This window comes from Lampetra planeri, chromosome 17 (genome assembly GCF_965212315.1).
Source record: "Lampetra planeri chromosome 17, kcLamPlan1.2.h2, whole genome shotgun sequence".
In the NCBI taxonomy this organism is placed as follows: domain Eukaryota; kingdom Metazoa; phylum Chordata; class Hyperoartia; order Petromyzontiformes; family Petromyzontidae; genus Lampetra; species Lampetra planeri.
Genome location: NC_136123.1, coordinates 6,800,055 through 6,812,369, shown reverse-complemented (window position 1 = coordinate 6,812,369; position 12,315 = coordinate 6,800,055). Strand labels below are relative to the sequence as shown.

The following is a 12,315-nucleotide window of genomic DNA, read 5'->3' as shown; positions in this document are numbered from 1 at the left end:
CAGTACAGTACATAAAATCCGTGATCTAATTCCATCTGTGAAAGATGTCATTCCTGACTTACAATACCCTGGAGTCTACAAACTGAGTTGCAGTTGTGGTGATTGCTACATTGGAGAAACGAAACATCATATCTCTGATCGTGTCCGCGAGCACAAGTCAGATCTGAAACACGGCAAAACTGATTCTTCCGCCATTGCCGATCATTGCTACAACGCTGTGGTTTCTCATGAAATTGTCTTTCCGAGACCAAGGTGCTCTGCAAGCCTCCTTGCTACCATCAAAGGTTTGTACACGAGGCCATCCAAATATACAAACACAGACATAATTTAAACTGTGATGATGGGTACAAACTTAGTAATCATTGGGAAGATGTTATTAATCATGCAAAAAAGATTTAACTACACATATTTGGAGCATTCCTGGCAGCGATTTCAGCCGCACCACCTCTACATAACAAAAAGGCACAGTCAACCATTCTACACAACAAAGACTCATTTCCTGGCAGCGATTTCAGCCGCACCACCTCTACATAACAAAAGGCTCAGTCCCATTTACACGCACCTTTACATCATCTGCACCTAGTTTACACAACAAAGGATCATTCCTAACAGCGTGCTTCAGCCGCACCGAACCTCACAAAAATAATATTCAGGGCCTACCTTAGCTCCTCCCACCCTCAACCAGTATATATACAAGGACTGTTTTCTTGGAATTTCTCTCACTTGATACAGCTATCGTGCTGTGACGGTTCCACCTGAAGACGGAAGCTTGTGTTGCCTCCGAAACGTCGTGATTTTAATTTTAATTTTATTAATTTGAATTTTTTACCTACGTGACTTTACCGAAAAAACCTAAGAATATGAGTGGGAACATCACACAGTGACATCCTCGATGTCACTACACATGTACACACAGGCAGTGTTATATTTGCAGCGTAGACACCAGTGTTAGGTTTGCAATGGGTGGCTTTGACAAGCCCTGGGGCAAGTACCTTTTTGAGCTCTGGATCCAAAACGTAACTTTTAGTTTTATCTTCTTGATATAGGATGACTTTGTAATAATATTTATTTGCGACCGAGTAAAAAAAAAACTTTTAGAACGATTCAAGTTCATCTGCTGCGAGCGGGTCGTTGGTCAAAGACAACGATGATTATGGTGATGATGAAGATCGCGATAGTGTGACGGTGGCATTGGTAGATTTCATGAAGTAATAGACGCGATTTGGCATGGGAGAAGAGTGTTGAAGTAAACTTAGAAATGTGCATTCAGTTCACGACAGTCATAACTATTTATTTGACATAAATGCCCATAAAACTCACCTTGGATTTTCCCAAAAAGCCATTGCGGTTGTCATATTAACTGCAACAAATTGACCTTCGTGCTCTCATCCTTCCATGCGAATATTGGTGCAGACGAGTATAAAAGTGCGATCTTTTACAGGGAAAGAGGACAGAACTTATTCTTTTCTCTCTTTTCCATTATAATTTTGAAAGTAATGACTTTCCTGCTGCCTGCATGTAAAGAAGAAAGCAGCGTTGTGGGTCTGCTTGCACTACTGGCAAGCGCATGCTGGCGGCCACACAAACACCCTTTGTTGTTATTCTCCACAGGGCCGGCCCGAGGCATAAGCGAACTAAGCGGCTGCTTGGGGCCCCCTGGCCACCAGGGGGCCCCCGAATCGTTTTTTTTTACAATTAAATAACTTAAACAAGTGATATAAATGAATTAATGAATGAATGAATAAATGATTCAAGACAAGAAAATTCTGTCGACAACTGCTGCTTTGTCACGGCTCACGGATGTCACGGCTCATTGACAATTCGCGTGGGCGCGGGCGCGGGCGCGGGCAGGTGCGCGCAATTGTACGTCACGATAATAAATACGCCTAAGCCATGTCACAAAAAAGGACGTATCCCTCTGGTGCCGAAAAAAGAAAAAAGAAAAGGACCGAGGAGGAGAAAAAAGAGCGAGATAAAGGTATGTTTGCATTATTATTTACAGTATGTTTTGTGCAGCAGCAGCACAAATTGTGCTCACGTCACTTGAGGAAGCAGCTAGCTAGTCATGACATACCTCTCACAAAATGAGATGTGTGAGCTTTACCCAAATCTTTGGGTAGCTCTCAGGATAGCCTGCACTCTGCCTGTGTCAGTTGCCTCAGCAGAGAGGAGCTTTTCCAAGCTCAAATTGATAAAAACATATTTGAGATCATCAATGGCCCAGGAAAGACTAAGTGGACTTGCAGTCATTAGTATTAATAACAAAGTTGGCCAAGCAATACCATACAATGATGTCATTAGTGACTTTGCCTCCAGAAAAGCTAGGAAGGAACGATTTTGAGGTCATTGTTGTACAGTTGACATTGTTGAACCCTTGCTGTTCTTATGTTTGCTTTCATTATTTAAGTATCTTTTTTTTTGTAACATTCTATTTTTGATTAGATTAATGTTTGTCTATTTTGGTTTTATTTAAAAGATTGCACATTTAATGCACATTTGCAAATAATTTATTTAATATGTTTTTTGTGACCGTTTGTATTCAGAAGTTTTAATAAAAGAGTGAAGTATTTTAAGTGTTGTTTTTATTTTTTATTAATACATAACCTCACTGTATTCGTTTATAATATTCGCTATAACATTATAGTGTGACATTTGTGTCAATAATCTTCTAGCACAGATGAGTCTGCGTGGTGGGAGGGGGGCCCCCAAATCAAATTCTGCTTAGGGCCCCCAAGAGGCTCGGGCCGGCACTGATTCTCCACCAAATTTATCCCGATTATGCTATCGGTGTCACATCCACTTAGAAGTCTCGCAGAGAAGTGCAACCTTTCGTGCTCGAGAACGACCCGTGGATACGGACACCACAGCTGCTACCACTGCGGTACAGCGTAAGAGGGCAGCATTTTCCCACACGTTCGGCATATAAGAGTGATGTGCGCCGCGTGACGGTCAATCCCATATTTCAAATTCTCCGAGCTGGAATGTCAACCGAATTAAATGTACAGTTTCTTTTTTATACTAGGACAGTATTTTGTGTGCATCCATTTTGTGACAGAACTGAGACCATCCACTCACAGGGTCGACATCTCCCAAGGTATAAAAAAAGCTGGGACATGTCACAGGAAGAATAATATCTCACAATCCAAGAAGAAGGAGAGAAGTGCAGGTTAATGCATTGTCTTGAGTGGCAACTGGTGGAATAATTAAGATATTTTCCAGGGCAGCTACTTGGGAAACACTAACTTTGTCCGTACCGAGGGTCCCACAAGGCCATCTGGGAGGCCGTGTCGCACAGTTTGGCGCCAGCTATCATAGAGTTGCGGTCGTGTCGCTACATTTCTCTGCGGTAAGTACAACGTCTTTTAAAACAATGGCTCTATGCCTCTCCAAATAGAAATTACGCTGAAACGCTTGCGCGTTCCGAGATTCAGCAGTGAACGGGACACCACCCTGCAACTTGCAGTCATCTCGGAACGGGAAAGGTTTCATAAAGCAACGGTTTAACCACGGGCTGCTGCCGAGATTCGAAAACCAACGTCTCAGCGGTGCCTCCCCGGCACTCTGACCTCCGAGCCACGTCAACACAAACGTTTTTCTGACGATCGCTCGTGCGCAAGTGCGTCGCGGCTGATGCCCCCTCACCTCATCCTCTGCGCGCGCTGCCTCCCTCTTCAGCTCGTCCACACGCTGCCGCAGTTTCTTGACCTCGGCTTCGCTCTGCTCCGCCCGGCGCTGAGCGTGAGCCAGCTCCGCCGCCACGTCCGCCTGCGCCTTCCTCTGCTTCCCGTACGCGTGCCGGAGGTCACACAGTTCCTGCGTCCGTCCGTCCGTCCACACGTACGCACGTGCACCACCGCCATTTTACTCACGTGCCCGAATGACTCTCGTTTTTCTCTTTTTAACATCGAGGTCATTGCTCTGTGCTGAGCCTTGCAGCCCACGTGACCAGCTGGGAGATTTATATTACAGGGTGATTAATTTTTAGAGCATCATCAATGTCAGCCATGACCAAACCACTGTTGGATGAAGGTCTCCCGAAGTTGTCACCTTCTCTGATATCCCTGCTGTGTAATGATCTACCTAGCAGCTACACACAAGCTGATGACATCGCTCCATCTCCCAGTTGACGTCCTCTCGGATGCGTTCCATTCCTTGGCTGTCAGATTGTTATCATTCATTACAATCGTCCCATCATCCCTTCTTATGAGGTGGCCTGCTCAAACCCAATTTATTTTGTTTAAAACTAGCGTTACGACCTGGCTTCGCCCGGGACTTGGATTCTCGTCTTGTATTAACACACGGCCTAAGTGGAGGGTGGGGGGGTGCATGACGTCAGCAGGCACACTGCGTGACGCTGCCGCATGCGGGTGACATCACAGATGTGACGTCACCGCTCACTTGCGGTGCAATATATTACACCCATTATTGCGCCCCCCCTCCCCCCGACCCCAAAATACAAAAGTCTATTTTTTTACTTTTTGAATTGTGTACAGTCTGGCAACTACCCACATGCCAAATTTCAAGTGTAATACATATTGGGAAGTATGCTAAACATTTCGAACAGACACACATTCACAAATTTCCCTTTTATATATATAGATGTAGAATTAAGTCTTGAACTCACGATGTTTTCTAATCCACGTGCTCCTCTTTCCGTCTCTAAGTATAATTCCAAGTAAAGATTTTCTCGCTTTTTTGCGCACTCGTCAATATTCTTCAAGGACCATGTTTCTGTACCATATTGTCACAGCAGGTAGTGCGCGCTTGACTTCATTCAAGCTGACAAACCCCCCACTTTTATGTACACCACTAAAACATAACCGGGGGAAATCATATAGGAATTATCAAACTACATTTTATTTCAAACCCTCTGTCTCCCACCAATGTCATTGCAACGTATTACGTCTTTAAGCACTCATCTCCTCCTCCTGTAAGATACAGAACCATCGCTTTCTCGATATTCGATCACCTGTTGAGAAGAAATTAAGAGGGCTATTAGAAATCAGTGGGGTCTCTAACAAATGGCTCGCCCTGTATCCGTATGGATTCACACTGAGACACTTAAAACAATGGACACCAGAGACTCGCCTATGTTACATCACAACGGTGCCAGGTAACGTTCCTCTCTATTCACGAGGTTGAACTTGAGAACATTTAATCGGCCGTTAATAAATCAACCGGCAGCCAAAGCCAAGTGCAGCAAAGTGAATGGGGCCAAAGGCTTTAAATTTGATCGAAGTAGCAATTGTGTATGGAACCTCTTCCGATATAAAAAATAAGAATAGGTTTATGAATTATCAGAGCATGTTTTTTTTTGCATGTTTTGCCACAAATACGTCTGGTTAATGCAGACTTGATGCCTTGCAAAAGGAATATATTCGGTGTGTGAACATCTTAACACCTGTTTTAGTGCCAGAAAGGGGAAAAAACCTATTGTTATTTGCAATAATGTTTATTAAGCAATCGTTTGGGTCACATGTCACACCATGTGACCCTTAACGTGACGTTCTACTGTGGCGTTGCCAACAATTATTTAATAACGACGATGATTTGCTTTAGCAAAAACTCCCCTATTCACTGGATCTGTCTTAGAGTGCTTATACATCACAACTCCTTAGTGGCAGCTGTCTCCGTGGGTACAAGGTGGCTCAGCATCCGGCTTGCAAGCGGGCATTAGTCTACTACTAGGGGGCGGGGGTGATGCGATGATTGCGATGTGTAATCCCAATTGAGTAATTGATCAGTATTGAATATGGCAACAAGCAACCAATCTCATGTTAACCCACACTCAGCACAAGGTTCAGGGAAGCAAACTAAGGTATCTTAACCCTTTCCTGTTCCGAGACGTCTGCAAGGTGCAGACGAAAGAGGCTCAGCGTTCATTTTATTTTGAGAGGCGTAGTAGCGCCGTTGTTTTTTAAACACATTGTACTCACCGCAGAGAACTGTAGCGACACGTCCGCACTCTATGATAGCTGGCACCGAACTATGCCACACGCCCTCCCGCATGGCCTTCATGGGAGCCTCGGTATCGATGCAGGGATTCATATTCTTGGTTCTTTCGGTAAAGTCACGTAGAAGGGAAATAATAAAATAAAATAAAAACATTTTTTCATTTTTTATATTTGTATTATTTTGCTGTGGATTTCACACCTGCTAACGATTGCTTGTGTTGCAGTCGAAATGTCGTGATAATTTTGTTTGTTTTATATTTGTATTATTTTATTATTTCCCTTCTACGTGACTTTACCGAAAGAACCAAGAATATCGATGAAGTTATTTTAGTTTTTCTAATGCTTTCGTTTGTGTCATCGGAACGGTTATGTCCTAGCCCTCTACCCTGCTGGGCAGATTGCTCGGAGAGACTGAATGGGCCACCAAGTGAGCTACCACAGACTTCCACACTTCCCTCTGAGAGGTGTTACCTCTAGAAATAATTGAAAAGTGGTTGCCACCTTATGGGTCTACAGTTGCTCAGTACGGTTGTGTGGGAATTTAATAACACGAATCAACGACAGCCGTATCACTTCCCATGTGACACTCTTGTCTTATACCTTATTTGTTGTTGTTAAATTGAAAATAAAGTTTCACACCGTATGTAGTTGTATTTTTTTTAACAGTGTATACGCGTGTAGTGAGGAAGACCAGTCAGAGAGTGGGTGACCAACGTTCTCTTATTCGCGTCGCTCTCTCGCGCTCCATTTTCCTCTGACAAAGATCCCCCGTGTAGCCTTAACAGACTGTAGGGGCAAGTGCTGTTAGCGAGCACCTATGAAGGTCGCAACGGCACACGAGGGGGTGGGTGGCCAGCACCACGCCCGGCCACCTTTGTCTCCCCAGTGACGATGTTTACACACACCGCACCAGGTACTCATTTGAGGCTGAGTCGACCTAGGGGAGGCCCAGGACCGGTTCAGATCATCGTTACCGGTGTTGGCCCTGAGCGGGAATCGAACTCGTGTGGCCGGGTTCGTAGCGCAGCGCGCTGACCGCTGCACCACCGCTCCCCCCTCCACCCCCGTTCCGTGGGTCCCCCCCCCCTTTCCTATCGCTTACACCGTCTCCGCCGTCTCCTCCCGAAGACTTCACCCCCTCACGGGGGCCCACATCTCACCCTGTGCGTATCTCTCTACAGCAAGTCGCGTAGGACGTTTTGCAAAAGGCAGCGCACACCGGCTGCAACCTGCAGCCTCGCACTGTCGACACTCGACGGCGAAGCCTCGTCTCGTGGTGCCCTGCAGCCAAAAATAAAAACAACTCACCGCTCAACTGTGGAATAAATCCCACAGTGTGCAAGCTATTTGATCGATATCGGCACACTCTCAAAAGCACGGTTCCAATATAAGCAACACATTGGTGGGGGGAAGTCAAAGGACAACTTCTGATACAAGCACACAACGTTGTGTATAAGCACACATGGACTTGCTCCCAAGGGCTGTGCTTACACTCTTAGTTTTTTTCGGTAAAGTCACGTAGGTAAATAATAATAATAATAAAATAATAAGAAATGAAAATAACTAAATTAAATCACGACGTTTCGGAGGCAACACAAGTCTCCGTCTTCAGGTGGGACCTTCACAGCCAAATTTACTGTATCAAGTGAAGAGAAATCCAAGAGACAAGATCTTATATACTGGTTAAGGGGAGGGGGGAGGAGCTTATCTAAATGTGGCAGTCAGGGAATGGGAGGGTGGGTGGGCGGGGCTAGAAGGGGAAGGTGGGCGGGGCTAGAATGGAAGATACAGGTTAAGCACCTCCACTAGAATTACGGCCGATGTTGGCTTCCAAAACCAAAAAATAGCAGCACTGTTGTGCTTATATCCATCTTCTAAGTCAAAAGAGTCTAAGTGCTCATCTCCCATTTACAACCCTAAGCACGCGATAAAAATTCCACAATTCCCGTGGCAGGGATGAGTGGATCCATGGGACATCCACCGTTGGCTTCTCCGACAAAGCGAGACGCATTCTGTTGAACCCAGGAGAGACGATGGTCTGAGTCAATCCCCGGCCAGTGGATGAACTCGCGACCTTCCGCTCGTGAGCCGCCCCCCCCCCCTCTGCTTACCCACTCTACCCCCCCTCCCCCCCGTCGATGTCGGTATCTGTAAACAAGCTCTTGCTTAGTTAATAATAGCGACGAAAAAGCGTAACTTGAATTTCTTGCTTTGGGGGTAATCAAGTTGGTAAATTAGTGCGTTTGACTTAAAAATTACGACCGTTATATATGCAAAGACCTTACCGTTCATTAATCAACCTATTGCGACGTGCAGATTGTTTATTTATTTAATGCCTCGTCGGTGTCTCTCTGGAATTTTTAACCAAACCACCTTAATTTGTCGGAGCTTCTCATATAAAAAAGCACGCATTTGAAGTGCACGCCACGATGCGTCGCGTTTCCGAGGCGTCTTGCGTTCGAGGGTGCCCGCACTTTGACGGCCGCCGATTTCGCTGAACAGTCGTCTGTGCACGCCGAATTTTTACGGCGCTTTCCACGCTCCTTCGAACGCGGCGAAACAAGAAAATTGTCCGCGTGCGTATGTCGCACGCGGACGCTGCGGCACCTTGCGCTTAATCCTCGATCCGACGGCATTTATTGATAAAGCGGTATTTTTTAGAAAATAAATAATGTACGTTACACGAAATAATCACGATCGTTTTCTGTAATAGTGTTCCCATGGCAGATATTCTAGGTGTTGGGGGTAAACGATACAAAAAAAAATGTTCGTTCGGCGGTTCACTCGTTAGTGCACTGCACTATGAACCCAGGAGACATGAGCTCGATTCCCTGCCACGGCTCGACATCAGTGGTCAGTGGCGTCTGAACCGGTCATGAGACTTTGACGACCCTTCATCATCCTGTACCGACGAGTATTTGTGAAGCATGGTCAGAGTACTCGTGAGTGATCGCTCTTCTTAAACACCCCCAAGAGGTGACTTGGCTTCCTCTTCCACAGCGGACATACATCTCCGAAGAGATGGAAACACTCGCGCTTTGCCCGACCGCGCGTGACCTGTCGATTGACTCATTTTGATTTATACATTTGTAATAATCCTTCAGGAGACGGCTTCGGAATCGGTCCTTTTTATTTTCACTTCACGATACACCTTGCTCACTCACTCTCCGTTGCTGGCAGACAACGGAGAGAGGACAGACCACCCACTAAGTCCCCGCCGCGCACGTGGCAACCCCCGGCCCCGTCCGCGCGTGACCCTGCTCTCCTCCTGCTCCAGTCTGCTCCCGATCGTTCTCCTCCCCTCGCTCTTAACACCTTCGTCACGTGGTTCCCCCAGCCAATCATCCATGGACAGCTCCGACCATTCTCGATGGTTCCCTGTCGATCCCGGGACCACGCCCCTCATCCGGCTCCCCATTAGCTGGGGCCCCGAATGGCTAAGCCCATCCCCCTGATGGCCTGTCATGATGACGCATGGGCCATGGTCCCTATCTCAACCCTTATTGGCTACAAGCAGGACCGGCAAGCCAATCCCCACGTGAACCCTCTGTGGCTGTTATTACACATTTACACTTCTGGGTGGGCGTGCCCAGCTGCGACAATGGCTACTCCAGGAGGCCCCACTCCCGGGAGATTGACTGGAACTGTCGATCTCCGGATTGCAAGTCCGGTGTGCTGACCATGGCACCATGGCAGCATCCCATGGCAGTCGTATGGAGCTTAAGATGTTCAAACACCAAGTATGTACCTTTTGCCCAGGCATCAAGTCTGCATTAACCACACGTACGTGTGGCAAAACATGCAAACGAACATGCTGTGATAATGTACGCATTGTCTTTCAAATGACTGGCCTACACCAGAGACAGCCTTCTTTTTGGCAATATCTCACCAGTGTTGGGCCAGAGAATGCCAAAATGTGAACAGTACAAAGACAATGCACATATCAGAACACTCAGAGCACGACCCGATAATATACGAGTGCTCTGATACTGTTTTATTGCCAGAAATGGTAAAAAACTATTATTATTTTTCATAATTTTGTATACTGGTAAAAAAAATCCAATAAATATATAGAGCTTTTATTTAAAGCTTTCGTGACTGCAGGGATTTATATTATTGGTTCTTTCTACGTGACTTTACCGAAAAAAACAATAATATATAGAGCTTGTTGAATGTATTTGTGTGTGTGTGCATATATATATCTTGTTAGATGTTAGTTTGGATGGCTATGCAACCCAAAGGTATAACGTGGTTGCCACTACTCTGTGACCTCATTACAGATTCCTTGTCTGCCTATCTGGTGTTGCATACATGACTGTCATGGATTTCTATTAAACACACCGCTGACTTGTTTGAATTTCCTTTTTTCGTCACATGAATTCTCGGTTTTGGGTTTAATTTTTGCTTTGTGTGTAGTGGCACAAACTGCAGATGGATGTTCGCGCCACCACGCTCAATGTATCCAATTCACAGATTTGGACATGCTATGCCTGAAATACATCAGCCAGCATCTTTTTAATACATCGGCCAGAAAGTCAGCGGTGAAAATCCTGCGTTGCAAAATTGTCGCAATTCATTTTTGCGGATTGTCTTGAAACAGTGCTATCCACGGGGTGAGAAAACTTTTAAAATGTGTTAGACCGGATGGTGGGAAAGCATTTTTGCGTGGCTGATCCAAAGCAGCAGATGTGAGATTGAATGCCCTGGATTGAATCGCTATGCACATGGGTGAAAGAAGGAAATATGAGTGATGCCCTCAATCAGGTGGAACCTCTTCCCTAGAATATGCGCAAGACACTCAGGGCTTACACCTTTCATGATACCATTTTGAAATCCCCGGTCGAGCATTTGATGATCATTGCTGTATTTGCCGCATGTTTATGGAACCTTTAACCCTTCCATCTACTATTCTTTGAGCGCCGGCGTGAGAGAAAATTGCACGGGATACAGCTTTGCTTTTTTTTGTTTTCGCTGAAGCTGAGATTTAGACCGTGACTGCTGCATCGGAGAGAGTGCATTTTGAATTATTGATCTGGAAGGAGAAAATACGTGACACTCTCTGTCTGGAGAACACCAGAAAAATAACTGTTTGTGAAAGTTCCTTGAGAAATGCGGGTAATAACACGTTTACTCCTGGCCGATCTGATATTGCTGATGTGAATCATGGACAGCCAATGATGATTGTTATAATCGAGCTAAAAAAGACGACTATAAAAAAACTGTTTATACTTGGTGGTGTCTGCCCTTCAGTCCTACTTATCATCATCATCATCATCATCAGCCATCGTCTATACATTGCTGAAAGAAGGCTTTCACATATCATCACCAATTCTCACAGGCCTGCATTGCCGTAGTCCTGCTACTGCTTTCTCTATTAGCATCTTCTAAATTGTCCTTTGTAGAAGAAATGGGAAAAGTGTAATGCAATATATGGTATAACCGTGAAAATATATAAAATCTTAAATACGTTGGCACTGGCCTACTATGTGTAGCGATGTGATCGTTTAGAGCCATTTTAGGAAATGACTGCTCTGCAACATGAATGTTTCACTGGTGGAGAAACACTGGGACACACAGGGAAAATGCAGTCTGCTTACAGATCAGTTCAAGACCAGAAAATTTGGTTTGTTGAAATGAAGCATTCAGGTGACTGGCACCACAAACATGCCTTAAAGGAGGCGTGCAGCCCTTCCAATTAATATGTAAACTGCCTCTATATTTCAAAGCTATCGCAGCTCAATCTTACGAATGACCCACATTCCACCCGTCCCCTCCGGTGGAGGAGCGGGGATTCTTGCTTCTTGCTGCCACCCCCCATACCTCTGACACGGCTCAGACTCCCCGTGAGCTTCTGGCCAATTCTGTTCCCAGGTCTCTGCGAAAGGACCTCGGATAATTGTATACCCTGCCACGGGCATCGCCACTCTCTGCAGGGTGGCCACGCCTGCTGAGAGTAGCACCGAGGGTGAGCTCTTTATAAAATCTCACTCTTGTGTCGCTCGAAGGAATCAAGTCTAAAAAAGCGGAACGTTAGCAGCGGGGGGGGGGGTACGGAAATACATGTCGGCATTGTTTGACTGGGTTGACATGTAACTCATTATGCACGGATCAAAAATAATCTTGTAATATTAAAATAAAAATTTCAACATCCATTTTTCATTAGGCGAGTCGGTGTTATTGCAATTTTTGTTCAGCGCAGATGGTGTCGCGTTTCTTTTTTTAACTTCTTTTAAAATAGCTACAAGTGAAAAGGTGAAGGTGCCTCACCCGCAAAGTGCTTCTTCATGCCACTGCTGGCTGAAGGGCCTCCGCCGAAGGAAGCTGAAGAGGACGTCGAGAGGGAATGTTGGCCCGTTGTACC

At 45.6% G+C, this 12,315-nt stretch overlaps 1 protein-coding gene across 1 annotated transcript in view; it reads right to left on the bottom strand.

Moving 5' to 3' along the window:
- The window catches only part of LOC144723325 (coiled-coil domain-containing protein 102A-like), an 85,891-nt gene that overhangs the window by 17,545 nt on the left and 56,031 nt on the right, over positions 1-12,315 (bottom strand). Inside the window, exon 9 of the mRNA XM_078602026.1 lies at positions 3,643-3,813. Within this exon, the coding sequence (XP_078458152.1) occupies positions 3,643-3,813 (171 nt within the window). The remainder of the gene's footprint in view (positions 1-3,642; positions 3,814-12,315) is intronic.